General features: G+C 27.9%; 4 protein-coding genes across 13 annotated transcripts in view; 2 read left to right on the top strand and 2 right to left on the bottom strand.

Moving 5' to 3' along the window:
* Positions 1 to 572: 572 nt before the first annotated feature.
* Positions 573 to 9,016, top strand: LOC118441436 (contactin-2). Of its 6 annotated transcripts, none has more exons than XM_085660403.1 (6): positions 573 to 835; positions 1,712 to 1,999; positions 2,079 to 2,269; positions 2,361 to 2,490; positions 2,619 to 2,720; positions 3,770 to 9,016. In XM_085660403.1, exons 1-6 carry the CDS (start codon positions 793 to 795, stop codon positions 3,790 to 3,792), a joined length of 777 nt encoding a protein of 258 aa, XP_085516529.1. In that variant the 5' UTR covers positions 573 to 792; the 3' UTR covers positions 3,793 to 9,016. The 6 variants fall into 6 exon arrangements, with proteins under 6 accessions (XP_085516529.1, XP_085516528.1, XP_035721705.1 ...); XM_085660402.1 differs by having other exon boundaries at positions 3,765 to 9,016; XM_035865812.2 differs by having other exon boundaries at positions 2,619 to 2,759; positions 3,765 to 9,016.
* Positions 9,017 to 9,147: 131 nt separating this feature from the next.
* On the bottom strand, positions 9,148 to 10,439 carry Rrp40 (exosome complex component Rrp40). Of its 4 annotated transcripts, none has more exons than XM_035865817.2 (3): positions 10,156 to 10,439; positions 9,780 to 10,041; positions 9,148 to 9,714 (listed from the first exon to the last, which is right to left on the bottom strand). In XM_035865817.2, exons 2-3 carry the CDS (start codon positions 9,968 to 9,970, stop codon positions 9,195 to 9,197), a joined length of 711 nt encoding a protein of 236 aa, XP_035721710.1. In that variant the 5' UTR covers positions 9,971 to 10,041; positions 10,156 to 10,439; the 3' UTR covers positions 9,148 to 9,194. The 4 variants fall into 4 exon arrangements, with proteins under 4 accessions (XP_035721710.1, XP_035721709.1, XP_035721711.1 ...); XM_035865816.2 differs by having other exon boundaries at positions 10,174 to 10,439; XM_035865818.2 differs by having other exon boundaries at positions 10,185 to 10,439.
* A 218-nt stretch (positions 10,440 to 10,657) lies between these two features.
* Nedd8 (Nedd8 ubiquitin like modifier) lies at positions 10,658 to 11,865 on the top strand. Its single transcript, XM_035865822.2, has 4 exons — positions 10,658 to 10,863; positions 10,943 to 10,960; positions 11,191 to 11,303; positions 11,571 to 11,865. The coding sequence occupies exons 1-4, from the start codon at positions 10,846 to 10,848 to the stop codon at positions 11,653 to 11,655; spliced, it is 234 nt and encodes a 77-aa protein (XP_035721715.1). The 5' UTR covers positions 10,658 to 10,845; the 3' UTR covers positions 11,656 to 11,865.
* A 236-nt stretch (positions 11,866 to 12,101) lies between these two features.
* Positions 12,102 to 17,145, bottom strand: part of LOC118441434 (uncharacterized) — a 33,166-nt gene continuing 28,122 nt past the window's right edge. The window contains exon 7 of one of the 2 annotated variants that reach the window (XM_035865805.2): positions 12,102 to 12,506. In XM_035865805.2, the coding sequence (XP_035721698.1) occupies positions 12,249 to 12,506 (258 nt within the window). In that variant the 3' untranslated portion in view covers positions 12,102 to 12,248. Of the gene's footprint in view, positions 12,507 to 15,636; positions 16,836 to 17,145 lie in introns of those variants that run through there. The other variant, XM_035865808.2, reaches the window with a different exon arrangement.

The raw sequence follows: 17,145 nt of genomic DNA, 5'->3' as shown, positions 1-17,145 counted from the left end.
TAATGAAAAATAATGCAACGTTGATAAGATACGATAGATTTATATTTTATTTTTGTATTACCTTGTTCATCGTATGAAGCATCTATTATCTCTCGTTCGAAATATATTAATTATGATAATAATAATTACAAGACAAGAGACAAAGTTATTTTTAATTTGACTATTATTGTAACGGTCGATGCAATTTTACGCGGTAAATTCAAAAGTTCTTACAATATATATTAACGAATAAATGATAATTAATTAATTGAGAAACAATATAACGTTTATTAAAAAAATATACGTTGACTATTTCTGATAAATTTTATTGAAATATCATTGTAACGATCGATAAAACTTTATGCGATAGTTAATTCAAAAAAAAATTCTTATAATATTCATTAACGAGTAAATGATAATTTAATTAATAAAAACGAAAAAAAGGGAAAAAAAAGCAAAAACAAATATAAACATTGAGCTAAAAAATACGATATTTATATAACTTATACTTTCTTTTTCTATAATTTTGTTCATCATAGGAAACATCATTTCTTCGTTCGAAGATATCCAATAAGAATAAATGGCAACTGCGCAGACGTTTAGAGTTCCCTCGGATCTGGCACATCGCAGAACAGAGCGCCGGACGGGCGGTGTTCTGCGAAGCGTGTTGAGTCTCGACGGGAGTACATAACTACCCGTCAAATATATTCGAATTAAGGGAAAAAAGGGGAAAGATCGGTGAGAAAAATGTGGTTGAGTAGTGATCCTTAACGAATTGCCGTAACGTATTACGCGATCCCTTAATATGGAAGAATGGTTGGAAATAAAGTTCTGTCATTGATACTCTTCCTAGCAGGTAAGAAGATCACGAGATTAGATAAGGCGTTTAACACACTGTACCTGCCGATCAATGTGATGATATCCATGTCTCTTTCTACATGAACAAAAGACATGACAGAGAGAGAGAGAGAAAGAGAGAGAGAGAGAGAGAGATAGAGATAGATATAGATATAGATTCATGCACTCATATAACGCATCTCACTCGTATGTATACGATCGACCTGAGTGCTCGATCGTTATAGTTTCAGGGTCGCATTATGCAAATCCGGACGAGTGCATGTCTCTTTATTCTGCGCCTCTAAAATATACATTTAAATTGAAATATATATCATATGATCCCATAAGGACACGAAAAATTATTTGATAACTTACGATTTTGACGTTTCACTCACCATTGTTTTTAATATTTTGATAGGGTATTATAATTAGTCGAAGATTTAATTTTATCGAAATCGAAGTGCGATCTAATCGATTAAAATGTGTCGAATTCTTTACATTTTTGTCTTTACGATCTTTTTTTTTCCTTACATAGATGATTTTTTTTTTTAAATGATTTTTTAACGACGATGTCACGTTTTACAATAACACAAGATATGAATTTTTTTACATAGGTATTTTTGGGAATTTTAATTTTTTTTTATGTTGGTTTAATAAACATATTAATGAAATAGTGAAAAAATATATAATACATAAAATCATTATAAAAACTGTAATATAAAATAACCTGTCTTTATCCTTATTATTATTTTTATATTTGTGAACTGCTATATATTTTTTTATAATTTGCTTCATTATTGTTTCAAAACAAGAATGCAATATCTGGATAAGTTAATGTAAAAAATATAGACAACTATTCAATATTTAAAAGAGTTAACGAATTTAATATTTTTAGGATGGCAGGAAGTAGCAACTTTAGTACAAGTACGCCATGTGGCCATAGATGTAGGTCAAGATCTTACATTAGCCTGTGCAGAAGAAGATGCTCTTCCACATACAGATTCTCGCGAAGTAATGTGGATAAGAGAAGGACGTGAAGATGGACAGATTAAGCGGTTAAAAGTTGAGTCTAATGGCGTGCTAGAACTTGTAAATGTTAGCGCAGATGATGCAGGAAATTACTCTTGTACCTTGGACGACGATGTGGATGCTGTGAAATCCAGAATAAATGTAGAAGTTAGAAGTAAGTTTCAACTTTGTAACAATTAAAAATTAATTCTAATATATATAATTTGAATAAAATAAAATGAATTATACTTTAGCACCTCCACCAGCTTTACGTAATGTTTGGGTAAAGCCATCTACAATATTGGCTAATATTCTTTGGGAAGTCGGTGGTACAGGTGGATATCCTATCATAGACTTTACTGCCGAATATCGTCTAAAACCAAATGAGGGTGAGAAACCAGAACAATGGAAGCCCATCATACCAACGCACATTCCTCCCAATTCTGTAAATTTCTACTTTTTTTTTTTTTATAATAGCTTAAACCTTCAAAATTTAATTGAATTTATTTTAATGTCATTGTTTTCCAACAATTTAGAGACAAATTGACGTGTATCACTTGGTGCCAAACACGACTTACTCCTTTCGAGTGTGGGCTACCAATCAGTTGGGTAAAGGAGATATAGTGGAAGTTGAAAATCATACCCATCATAGTGTGGAGGAATTGGGTAAGCACTGTATTATTATTAAATAGTATTGAAAGATGAGATTTTTAAAACAAATAGTATTGTATATATGTGTACATATATTATATTTAGTATCGTATCTTCCATATCAATATAAATTATTGTTTTAGAACTTGCAAGACATTTATTAGCGGGTGTAGAAGATTTTGACACCCGTGTTTGGGTTGCAGCAGTAGGCATTGTTATGGGAACACTTTTGATTCTTGGTATAGGTACATGTTACCTCCTCTATCGTGAGTGCAAGGCACCCTGTAAGCATCTCCTAATAACTGTGTATAAAGCTTTTGCTTCTACTCTATCTCTTCTATGCTGCTTTTTCTGCTATCAAACTAAAATCTTTAAACTTCATATAAATGTAATTCATTCTATTAACAACATATTAAATATACGTCAATGTTTTAATTTGTGGACTTTTTTTTAACTTGTCACTAACACAAAACAATTTCGTGACAGAAATAACAGCAGCACAAGTCATTCAACTTATCTATGGCCCTAATCTCTAGCTTTCTTTAAATCAGCTACTCATTTCCCAATTTCAACTTAACTCTATTCTAATAATTCTATCAATTACTATTCACTAATCTTTCCTTACTGCAAGCGCTCTGCAAATTTTTATTATTAATTATTAATTAAATTTTCTAATATCAATTTTTCATTGTAACACTTTTTTAACTTTTGCACACATTTTATAATCTATGGTATTAAGGTAACTCTATCAAATCTTTCTCTTCAGACAGTTTGCCTTTCTAATAGAGCACCTCTATAGTATTTCTAGGAATGATCCTACGATCCTTTGAATTGTTTCCTTTAATCGCCAACCTTTATTAATTAATTACCAATAAACTGTATATTTAAATAAATTATTAATATCATGTAAAAGGTATTAATAAATGTATTAACATTTATAAGTGTAAATATGTTTAATAAGTGTTGGTGGTTGATATAAGATTATGGTTATGTAGAAATGATAGGTGTAATGAATAGTAAATACCATAATAGAGGTAGAGCATTGTGGCCTAGATAAATACCTTGTATTAGAACATATCTTTGGTAATGAAAAGGTAGAATAAAAGTAGCACATTTATTTGTCAGGTCAACAGTAAATAATATAAATTAGTGTATGTTTATTAGCAACACAATGTATATGATTAGAAGCACAATCATACCTGACAAATAATACAGAAAGGGACAGGGTAGAAGCTAATATAATCAATGGCCTAGGCCAATGAAAATTAATCTCCGTTCCGAAATTGCAGCGCAGCTGGAGGAGCAGGAGGTGATTGAACTTGTCCCAAATATTATTTTGAATCCCGGATTTTTTGACGAAAGGACAGAACATATTCCTCAAGATGAAAATTTTAACAATCAAACAACAACACGCCTAAATAATAACAACGTAGTGCAGCCCAGACGACTCTAGCAATCATTAATTTAAATTTCTGCATCGTGGATTTTTTTAACGAATGGTAAGAGCATGATTTAAATATCATAAGTGTATAGGTTGTATTTGAAATACCCTGAGGCGATTATAAAAGTGCAACAAATGCAGGGCCACTATAGAAAGAATTATAATAATTATAAAAAAAAAAAAAAATTGGAATCATGTTTGTATCCACATAGATGTGTAAGTATGTATCAATGCTTGGTGCATCCTGATAAACTAAATTTTTTAGACACAATACAATGTAAAGTGTTCAAAGCAAAAGTAAGACTCTGCTAGACTTTGTGAAATGGCAAAGTAGATTTTTGAGAACATTTTGTCATTAAACTCGCTAATTTCTTGTTGCTCGTTAACGGAGCCAAAGTGAGAAACTCCTCTGAGCCAAAAATTATTTAGTAAGACTGTAATTCTAAGGATAATTCTATAGAACATAATAATTGGAAAAACTAAAGTTGTATAAGCAAGATCTGATTTATTATGCATAAACTTGTTTTTTGCATAAATTAGAGGTATCAATTATACTTATAATATAATTATCTTTGAGGACTCATGAAAAAAATATGTATAATAATATTCTTTCAAACTGTGCACTTCTTATCATTTGAAATATTAATTAACTTATTACCGATTTTAAACATTTTTTTTATGTGCTGGAAAAGTGATTGTAACAGTTGATTTGTTTTACATTTTTATAAGATATAATATTTTTCGTTGTTGTTATATATGAAACTGATTCTAAAAAATACTTTAATAAGCGATAGTTTTTAAGCAACGTAATGTGCATTACATATTTTTTTCTTGACATGCAAAGAGAATGCTATTTATTTATAATTGTAATAGGAAAGGTTAGTAACATTATTATACAAGGTTTGATGCTTCAGTATTTTTAATAGTTATTTAAATAATTATGTTCCATTATAGATTACAATCTTTAATATGCTTTGATATAATCTTGATAACCATAGCAGTATCAATTAACAACATGTAAGTGCAATTCAGATCTTAATGATCTTAAATAACTTTGCTTTATATCACTGTCATTCCTGACTGCTTATATAAAAAAAAGCATCCATGTTTTATTAAAATAATTATGACCAAGTGTTCAAAATATAATGAAGCTTATATCACCATCAACAATTATAAGTTCGAAAATCAAATAACATAACATAAAAAAAAATGTATGAAAAAAAAGAACTCGATTTTGATAAGTATAAGGCAAAAGATAAACTACTTTTGAAGAAACGCAAAGATCACAGTATCTATTATACAGGAAATCGTAATTGTCTCTTTATGTATCAAATGCTAACAGATTTTTACCAATTATAACATTGATACTTTAAGCAGATTTAGGATTAAAATAGAATACTTCAAATATTTTGGATAACACCTTTAATGAAAGATAAGTGAAGTTTGACAAATATCTGATGCAATATAAAAAACGTATAGATCTACTGAAATTACTTGAATCTTCTCTTTCCCTTTCTGTAAAATTTTGTTATTTTTTCATGATAGGATAGGCAAATTTTTATACAATCAACTCATAGATCTGACTTTTCACACAAAAATTTTTATATTCGATAATAATATAAAAATATTATTTGCAATATTCTCGACTAGCTGATATTAGATCGCACTTGGTCAATTAATGTTAAAACATTCCATACATCTAATGTCTCTATTATTTTACGATATTCTTGAAATTTGTTATTTTATTTAAGTATAAAATATACTTATAAGTATATAAAGTATATTTTAAAATTCTTAAAAAGTATGATCTGTTGATAATTTTGAGTATTATTACAATTTATTTTGTTTAAATATACACTGCAGGTGTGTCAAGATTTATTCTACTAAGAATTTGATATTATTTATGTTAATTTTGCTATGATATTATAATAGAGCAGAAAGAAATTTTTATTTTTACTTGAGCTTATTGTATAAACTTTAAACTTGCTCTTATCACCAAGTAAGGCAATTTGGTGCATAAAGGTTGTATAAAACTTGGTTGTGCGTTGTTACATTGAGGCTTCACTGATCTGTTTCTCCCTTTAATGTAATCTGAAATGTATCAAATATATCACAATAGGGATAAACAGATCTAATATAGCTTCGTACTATGCACTCTGTGTTGTGAATGGTATATATATATATATATACACATAAATATATATATACACATATATACACACTAATTAACAAATATAAGAATATGATAATACCAGAATAATAACATAAATATATATTTATATAGCCAAGGCATGATAATATTTTAGCTATAAGCAAAGACAATTTTTTATATGTAAATTATAATTATGCTAAAATGCAATGATAATATTTATCTACTTATTCACGTAGACACAATTTTATGGTGCAATTTTGAGCTTCAACAGCAGTTCAACGTATTTGCTGATTGGCATAAATCGTATAGTACATAATGTTCCTTCTTGATTTTTTTTAAGGTTTATATTACTCCCTGCTTAAATGAGACAGGGATATATTATTTGAAATATTCTAAAATAATGGACGTGCTTCATATGTCCATTGCTTACCATGCAAAAAAATCTCTTGTCAAACAAAATTTTTTTTTCTGGTTAGTATAAATTAACAATGAGATTTAGATATATTGCATTCAATATTTTTTATTCAATTCAATAATAAAAAAAGACATTTATTGTATATTATGATTTTGTTAATGAAATTGAGAAATATTTGTTAAATGTATAGTTAAAGAAATATTATCTTTTAATTAAGTTTTAGTTGCCTAAAAATCATTAACTTGGTTTTACTTTTGACGATTATTTACAAACAATGTTCTTGTTCATGTAAAAAGTATAGTTCTGTGTTATGGCACTTCAGGTTTTAAATACTTATATAATAAGTTAATCATAAAATTAGTCATTTTCATTAAAGTATATCATATTAGAGACAGTATACATTAAATGTCTAATAATATTTACCAAAGCTATCTGAGAAAAACAGTCAAGGATTGTTCGATTAATCAGTAACACTACTAATATACCAAAGCCTGAAAAAAAAGATACAAATATCACTCGCAATGTTAAATAATAAGGATATTCTTGTAATTATTAATTTTTTAACAGGGTTGTATTAATACAATTTGGAATTGCACAAAATGATTAATTGAGTTGCTAGATTTCATGCGTAATCATTAGAAATGATTAATCATTTAACTAAGCTAATATTCTCTTGACTTATTTGTTAATATTGTATTTCTTTATTTAGCTTGCAAAATAGTTAAAAGTAGAATATAAAAATAGTATGAAATTTTGGCACTTTCCGAATTAGTTATATGGTATTTTTATATTCATGAGACTATAATACAATCCTGTGAAAAAGTAAGATAAGGCACAGTACCATATAATAGAATAATGGTGGTTAATGGCACCATAAATCGTCCCTAACATACATATTGCCTATGACATACCAAGAGAATAAAAGCTACTGTGATTTTTACAAAATATCTTTACATCCATATGACATTATATCTTTATGTAAAGGCCTATCGTCAAAACGTGCTATTAACAAAGTATGATGCCTTTCATGCATTATAGAGTACTATTTTGTCGAGTACTAAAAAAAAATAAAAAGAAAAAATACGCTATCAATAACACGTTTTTCACATGAATGAGTCGAGAATATTTTTCCAAATTTAATAACACGAAAGAACATCTCTAATGACTCATAATTTTGTAAAAATCACAAATGCTTTTCAAACTTATCATGTATTGATATATCAACATTAGTTTTACATGCTTCATTAAGTGGTGATGAAATAGATAAATATCATTAATAACATAATAGGCCAAAGCACGAAAAATAATATTAAATGAAATGATTTATTATTTTACTGATTTTAATTAAATGATAGTTAATTTTATAAACTTAAATTTTCTTTTTTCGTTTATAGCAAACCAATATATCGAAAAATCGGTATTTGGTATATAGAGCTTATTGTAATATAATGTTTCATTACTGATATTATCAACTGTTATAGTTATACGTTGTGTACCTATTTGTTTTCCAATATTTTTAAAATTTTACTATATTAATTAGTAAAAATATGAAATGTTCCATTTAGAATATTGAGTTATAGTAATACTGCTTTTTAGATAGATGGTCTATAACAATTCATTCAATGTATGATAATTAATTAAAATATTAGGAAATCATTGGTCTCTTTTATAATATTATCTTGTTATAATCAATTTGATCTTAATAATTGAAGATGAGAAGAACAGATAAAAAAAATAATAATTACAACATTTGGATAATAAAACCTTTGCAAATAACTTTTTAATAATACTTGACCAATGATTATCTAATATATTTATTTAGTTTAACATTAAAATGATGTATATTGCACATTCCATCAAGTACAAAAATGTCTTCTATATTAGTTTTATTGATCAATATATGGAAGTCGAATATTTCTATCATAATTTGAGTATTGTTTAAGTATTTATACAAAGAAAATGGAGAAAGTAAAGGTTGTGCTTGAGTGTCTAATTCTATCATTAATTAGGATGTAGTACTTTCACTGCAGTAAGTCAGAGAACAAACATTAGGCACATATCAGAGAAACACAAGATCATTCTACTCACCACTTACATTTAGATTTTTACTGATTGCAATTATTAGTAATACTGTGTATTATATAATAATAATAATAAAAACAAAAAAAAAACTAGATTAATTTATCCTGAAATAAAAACACAGAAATACAAATCCTGAAGTATAAGCTAAAGAAAGAATGACAAATAATATCAATGTGCATTTAGAAAAAGCTGGGCCTTGCAAACATATATTCTTTACGCGTAGCAGGTTTTCAAGTTTTATACATATTAAATGTAATACTGTTTTGGTAATAACAAATTAGAAGTATTTTAGCTGCGCAACATATTATACAATTGCAATCGGAATAAAAGCACACAAGACACAGGAGAAATGCCTATATCCTGTTTCCTTTAAAATATGATTTTGGAATTACAAGTTTATCTCATGTTTCTTGTATTAATATATTAAAATATACGGATAATGTATTTTAATTGGGATTACATCTACTACTTGTAGTTTCCATTTTACATTTTGTGATGATGACTGTCATTATAATCACTATAAAGTCATGCTACTTTATTTATAAAAATCATTATAAATATACAATAAATAATCATTCATAATTATTGTGTATTTCGATTGTATTTATTAATCATATTAGTTTTATTTATTATGTTAACATAAGTAATGTTTTTTCAATTGAGTTGCATAGATCTTGCATCTTTTCTGGAGATGTATACTCCGCTGCTAGAATTGCATTAGCAATTGCGATAGTTATATGTACCGACTTTGTTTTAATCCATACCTTTCCATTCATACCAATGGCAACTTCATATGCTTGGTTTTTTGCAAGAAAATTAAATAATGGACAGTCTGGATTAAGCAGTTTCCTTACGAGATTTAAGGTGCAAGTAAATAGCATACCGTCTGAACTTAAAACACCTAATTTTTTTTGTTTTCCTTGAGAATCAACGCATACAAGTTCTGGCTCCATATCTTTGATAGCTACAAGTAATTTTGCAAACACAATATCTCCAACTTGAATGTCCGGACGATTTTTCTTTGTAGCACCTTCGAATGCCAAATAGGAAAGAGCTGCGCTCTCTTTTGCACCTATATCTACTTTAAATATATCTCCTACTTTTTGGATGACTATACCAATAACATTTTCTCCTCGAGTAGGTACATAACTGTAAGAAAAGCATACATCAAATAAGATGTAACTTTAAATAATTTTAAATATTAAAAATCTAACCGTTTTTGATAATTGTTTACATAATATACAGCAGGAGGTCGTTTTTTGAGAATACCAGCTTTACAAATAAAAACTGTGTCAGCTTCACGTCGAAGTCCAGGTCCCAATACAACTGTTTCTTTTATATCATTTTTAAAAATATCTTTTACAATATCCCCTGGCATAACAACATCATCAACATTAACCTCCATGTTTCAAATCGCAGAAAATTCTAATTCAAATATTAATCCAAAATAAGACGATACTCGTCGAGGAAATATATCTAAATAAAAAAAAAAAATAATTTGATATTAATTCAACTTATTAATCAACAATTCACAAACTTCTAATTCAAATTTTCTAGTACAAATGTAAACAAAATAGTAAAACTCTTAACCTATATTAATAAACATACACTAAGATAACCTCATTCTAGTCTAATACATTGTCGTAAAAACATCGTAATTTTTTTAATACATTACTCATATATCTAAAGTACATTACATTATATGCAATATTGTGTATTTTATAAAAATTAAACATTTTAATACATAGCACAACACGCGCTAAGATAGATAATATCATTAACAATTTAATTTTTATTTTATAGTTGCAGTATATTATGCAAAATATTATAAAACTAATTAGTTAGATTGAATTTGAATACATATTGATAGAATCATTAAATATATATTAATTATGTTAATACGCAATATGTAATGCGTATTTCATAAATTCATAAAAAAAAAATAAGTTCAATCATTATGCAGCAAGAATGGTTAAAATAAAGAAGCTTATTTATTGGTAAATAAGGACAAAATTGCCTTTCTGACTTTTTGTCCATTTATATTCTCGAGAATTCCGTTCAGTAGATTGAAAATGCACCTTTGCATTTAAGTTTCTATTCACCATCAGAGGGAGATGAAACCGAATAAAAGTTCAAGTTTTAGAATTATTAAGCGACAACTGATTTGAAGTTACTTCAAAAGCAATAAATCTTATATACCGGCAGATTTTGCGAGTAATTAGTGATAATTTAATTACAATAGTTTAAACATTAGGAATATTATTTTAAAATATTACAAATATGTTGATCAAAGTGAAGGTAAGAACATAATATATTCACAGAATTTATAAAACTATTGTTAACCTATTATTTTATTATCTGAATTTTTATTTTTCAGACTCTCACAGGAAAAGAGGCAAGTATTTTAAAATCAACGTGACTATTAAAATATTCAATGGTATTATATCTGTATTTTTGAATAAAATAGTAACATAATAATATATTACTATGTTTATTGAGTTGGAAAGAATTAGACACTTTGTAAAGAATTTTGTAAATTAAAAGTTATTTATTCTATTAAAATGTATTTTATATATGATTGATTTTATGTACATTAGCAGTGGATAATCTTTATCAATTCTATAGATTGAAATAGACATAGAACCTACTGATAAAGTAGAAAGAATCAAAGAAAGAGTGGAAGAAAAAGAGGGAATACCGCCACAACAGCAGCGGTTAATATTTTCTGGCAAACAGATGTACGTATATTTATTAAATTATGTTTTTTTAAAGAAATTATAAAGTATAAAAATCGATTTAATACTCAAGATTTGAACAATTTTAATGATATTTATTATTAAACATTAATGTAGCATATACTTATACTTTAATGATATAATTATTATATTATAATGAAGATAGTAGTAATACTGTTTATAAGAAAATCTCAAATTTTTAGAATCTACATAATTCATATCTTTTAAGAATGCATCAGTTTAAATCAATATATACATATATGATTTCAGGAACGACGAAAAAACAGCACAGGATTATAAAGTACAAGGTGGATCAGTGCTGCATTTGGTACTTGCATTAAGAGGGGGTTTATAATTACTATACTTTGTTCTTCATATGACTTTGTGATTAATTAAAAAGCAAATGCACGAGGCTACTTGTAAGGAAAACAATACATCAACCTATTAAAAGTTGCACTTACTCTAATTAAAAAGTTCTTCGAGTAGAGCCTGCAACTTAAAAGTTATTCAAAGATTACATTCACAATATATGAATATTTAACAATATATCTTAGCTATAAATGAGTTTGTAATGTGACCATTAAAAATATTTCTTAGCTTCTAAATATACTGGGTTTTACTTAATTCAATGCAGTAACTATTTAAATCTATGACACATAGTGGAAAAACGACAGTGAATAAGTGACTGCAGACTTATAATATTTAATTTTCAATGTTTTCCTTTTCTTTCTCTATATTTTTTTTTTCTAAAATAGCTAGATTAAAAACTTTATTATAAGACATAACATAAAATGTATTAACTAGTTTTAATAATTTCTAATACTGATAGCACAAAGTTTGCTTAAGAAAAAGTATGAAATATACATAGATTTAAATTCTTATTTTTATGTTCAATGTTCTTATAGCATAGAATTAGAAATAAAATGAACACTGTTGTTCGTTAATATGTTATAAGATAAAATAAATCTGCTTCTTAATTTCTATGATATCTACTATTGTGAGTTGCTCGGCTCCATTTAGTTTTGAAGAAACGATGACAGATCCCACAATATGCTGCAACGTTCGATGAATTTTCATGTTTGGATGTGATATGTCGTAGAAGTGCGTGTTGCGTTGTACAAGTAACACCACATTTCTTGCATTGTAGAAGCCGAGATACAGAAGAAGTTTGTATATTTCGTGCTGGTTTCCTTGTTCCGGAAGATTCTATAAATTTATACTTAAATTTACCTTCCAAAATTATCATTAATTGAAAATCCTTTTTAAATCCCCCATTTTGTTTGATTACATGTAATATTAAATATTAATATGGTACTCCGAGAATAGATTACAATATAAATAAAAAGTTCTATAAAAACATAACACTAACAAATGTTACATCATTTTATTCAAATGTTATCAAAACGTTAGTGCTTTTTAGTTATATTTCATATATAATTGTGATGCAGATTATAAATTCTTCAGGTTATACTCTGAGATAATTAAAAGCGCGGGAAACCGATTGCGAATTAAACTGCAAACCGATCGTAAAATATATAATTCATTGAAAGAATGAAAAATTGGACAGGAAAGGTACATCACAAATCATTTTATTTACATTACAGCGATAACATCTTTAAGCATAGTCTTACATTGCCTTTGATTACGTTACAAACTCGCAGATATAAGATCTATAATAAAATACATACGTATTTAACGAGAACGAAAAATATTCGTTCTTTATAACGCGAACGTTCAACGTTATTGTATCTACAGAATAGCTCCGTCTATGATCATTGTGAATCTATGCACGGTTAATCGGTGCTTTTTCATTTTTTTTTGTTTTTGTTTTTCGTTTCTTTTTTTCTCGTTTACATCATTATTAAACTTAGAAATAAATAAATACGCATTAGTTTTTTGCATTGCAATTGTTTATTTATATATATTACTACGTACTTCTTGTGCAAATCAGTTTTAAGCCGAACGTACTTATTACGATGAATGCTCCTTAGCCGGTTTAAAATCTAAATCATATTTTAGAAATTTCGAAAATTTCTTCTTTACCGACCATGCAGTGTCTTTCATGTTTTGCTTTTCTGAACAAATTCTTAAGAAATAAAAACGATTTACATGTTATTTTGAAGAATTTTTATCACATATACACTCATTTACGTCTATGTTATACGATTTTTTCTTACAATTAAATCTTTTTTTAAATGTTTTCTTTTTCGTCATGTTATTACGATCAAACATGTTCCCTTGTTATATTATGTACTTTTGTCGAATAAAAATCATGTAAATCATCTTCAATGATTAGTTTACAAAATTTTTGTATTTCAGTATTTTAGTTTTTCATCTAACGAATTACCGACCGAGTAAATCATTAATTTTTTTTTAGGTCGATAAGTTAGATTAACGGCTTAAGAGCAAACATTACATTTTCTCACCATTGCATTTTTATCTTTTTTTTTATTCTTTTTTCTTTTTTTTCTTTTTTTCTTTTTTTACGTGCACACGAGTACGTTACTTAAGAATTTTTTCTGAATGATCACTTATATAATAATAAATACGAATATTCAATGTATAAGCAACACTTACTATGCAAATTTGCATAGGTGCGTACGCAGCGTTTATAGTAATTATCATAATCATTCTAAATATCGTTGCGATCAAAATCGACGGAATAATCAATAAATGTTATTTCAACAAAAATATTATTCATAAAAATTATAATAAAAAACAAACAAAACAAAAATGAAAAAATCCGTGATCAAAATTTGAATCAAATTAATCTTAGATTTGATTAGCGTTGTATTTTATCAAAGTGAGGAAGGTCTCATTTTTACTATACCATAACGCAACGTTCTTAAGAAAAAGAAAAAAAAAAAGAAAAAAAAAAAATAATAATAATACTGTTATAAATAAATTTACAAAAAATCGGATAAATTTACGCCAATCATAAGTTTCTCGTCCCATATTTGATTGGTTACAACGAGTTACGACAGTTTTCTTTTAACGTTACTCAAGCTACTTATAATTGAATACAATCACTTATATTGTGTGGGTATATATATATATATATATATATATATATATATATATATGTATATATATATATATATATATATATATACACACGCAAGCACATATATATCATATATTATTAACGACTTATACGTATGCACAACGTTACGATCAAGCATGTGTCTCCATAAATGGAACGATATTTTTACATTTATTATTATAAATGGCTAATTTTGTGTAAATATTTTACAAGACTTTTGTCTCAGCTAGCGTTCTTCAACGTTCGCGTTTCTTTTTTCTTTGTCGGTAAATAATTTTCTTCGAACATATGTAACATCGCGTAATCCATACACATATCTTTCTCAATTTCGATCGAATTTATGAAATTATTGAAATTTTCATTATTTCTTTCTTAGCGTCGAACTCGTCGAGTTGAAAGAAATACTATAGCTCTCTGTGTCACATAATATTTGTTTTGGTTTTTCTCTTCTTCTTTTTTCTTTTTTTTTTTTGCAAGAGGTTAATCATCATGGCAAGCCGGTAACAAAATCAACAGGTCATTACTATAGATAATTTATAATCTTTACATTGTGTCGTTCAACTATGGTAAATATCTGAAAAGATAATGCATTAAACATGGAAACTAGATAGCCGCGTGTAAGGCACTGTCTATACGGTGATTTCGAAGCAGCTAAAACCATCGTCGATCACAAAGAAAACCTTTTTATATCCATTTCTCTTTTTTTTGTTGGTTTTTTTTTGTTGGTTATTTATTTTTAACTTCTTTCTTCATTTCTTTCGAGTTTCTTGGTATCTATGTATAATGTGTTCGTATGTGTACGTACGTAAAAAACTTGAACATAATTTTTACGAAAAGGTACGAAGTTGATCTTTCTTTCGATTTTTGTTCGTTCGACTTTTTCAATAAAGATCCGATCGATTTTTTTTCTTTTATTCTTCGTTCTTTTTCTTTCTTTCTTTCTTTTTTATTACGGGATGTCAACTTATGGTTTCCGATTCAAAAGAGATGATGTTTTATGAGGGATGATACAAAATCGATCTATGATTGCAAGTAATCGCTGGAAAGAGATATGGCTGATTATAAGAGCAAAGTTTTGTCTTTTCTGCATATTTTTTCTTTTTCTTTCAGTTTTATAAACTTTTTTTTCAAGTTTGTATCTCAAAATAGTAATACAAAATCGAAATGAGAATTTGCATATGATTTGTTATAAAGAGAAAAAAAGAAAGAGAAAGAGAAAGAGAAAGAAAAAGAGAGAGAGAGAGAGAGAGAGAGAGAGAGAGAGAGAGAGAGAGAGAGAGAGAGAGAGAGAGAGAGAGAGAGAGAGAGAGAGAGAGAGCATAAGGCTGATGACATGAAAAGGAACTCTAAAAAATATTTATATTAATATATAAATAAATAAACTAACGCAAAATCTAAACAGAGAGATCACAATATTAATTAGAATTATTCTCTAAACTCAGTCATCGGCGACTAGAAAATGAAAACGAGCATGTTACGCATTTGCATAATTATTATTATTATTATTATCATCTTTTTTCCTTTTTTCAATAGATATTAGCTTTCACGATTAAGATAAAGGACAAGTTGTAAATGATCATCGATTATCCTTAATATATCATATCTATTAATTTTCGATATTCAAATGTAACCATCTTTTCGTATATCTTATCTCCACTTTAGAACATGTATTCAAACGGATGTTTCAAAATCATCCTCTTCATCAATTTCAATAGAATATAATGAAAAGAAAAGAAGAAAAAAAAATAAATAAATAAAAGAAAGAGAAAAATAAATCAGCAAAAGAATTATTACACATTATTATTCGTTAAAATTTTGAATTTCGCGCCCTCGAAGTCGAATTTACTTATTGATCGATCAATAAATATTAAAAAAAAATTATCGAGGGATATTACGAGAATGATGGATGGTGAGAGGAAAGTAAATATACATAAAATATAAAGAAAAGAAACAATATTGCAGGACAAGGAAAAAAATTCCTTTTTCGACGCGTTGAAAAACGAATCAAATGTTGACTTGATTGTTTTATTGTGTTATAGATAGAGAAAAAGAGAGAGAGAGAAAGAGAGAGAGAGAGAGAGAGAGAGAGAGAGAGAGAAGGGGAGAGAGAGAATGAGAGAGAAGGAGAGGAGAGAATGAGAGAGGAGAGGAGAGAAAAAAATAGTTGTCGCGCCGATAAAAAAAGAAACCAATAGACGATCGTTTAAATTAAGAGTCCAATTTTTTTCTCGGATTGCGTTGCCTCTGCATCGTTTTTTGCCATTGCATGTTATGTTTCAGACGCATATGACGTCGCAGGTCGGTTCTACGACTGAGAGTGGTGTGACATAGGATGCAGGTCGTCTGGTTGCGATGCACTTCAAGGTGCTGGGTCAGCGAAGCAAGGTGCTTGTAAACGCTTCCGCAGAGTCTGCAGGAAAAACGTCCTGGACCCTGCACCACCACTTGACCAGTTGTATCGCCAACATGCTTCCAATTGCGTCCCACCCCCCCTGCAACACATTAATAGCCACGTGACCCGCGTGATTCCTCATAATAAAAAGCCTTTGCAATTACAATGCATGGTATGCCTTTATGTATATGTATACGTGTCTATCTTTACTAAGTGTACGTGTATATAAGAAAGGATTCATGAGAATAAAGGAATTGGAAAGACAATGAAAAATAGAGAGAGAGAAAGAGGAAGAGAGAGAGAAAGAAAAAGAGAAAGAGAGAGAGAGAAAGAGAGAGAGGGAGAAAGAGAGAGAAAGAACATGTAACATAAATTTATCATTATTTATTTTCTACGTGTACGATTGTTAT

This window comes from Vespa mandarinia, chromosome 11 (genome assembly GCF_050613455.1).
Source record: "Vespa mandarinia isolate Hongniang chromosome 11, ASM5061345v1, whole genome shotgun sequence".
Taxonomy (NCBI): Eukaryota; Metazoa; Arthropoda; class Insecta; order Hymenoptera; family Vespidae; genus Vespa; species Vespa mandarinia.
The sequence above is the reverse complement of the archived record's forward strand: the minus strand, read 5'-3'. Positions and strand labels throughout refer to the sequence as shown.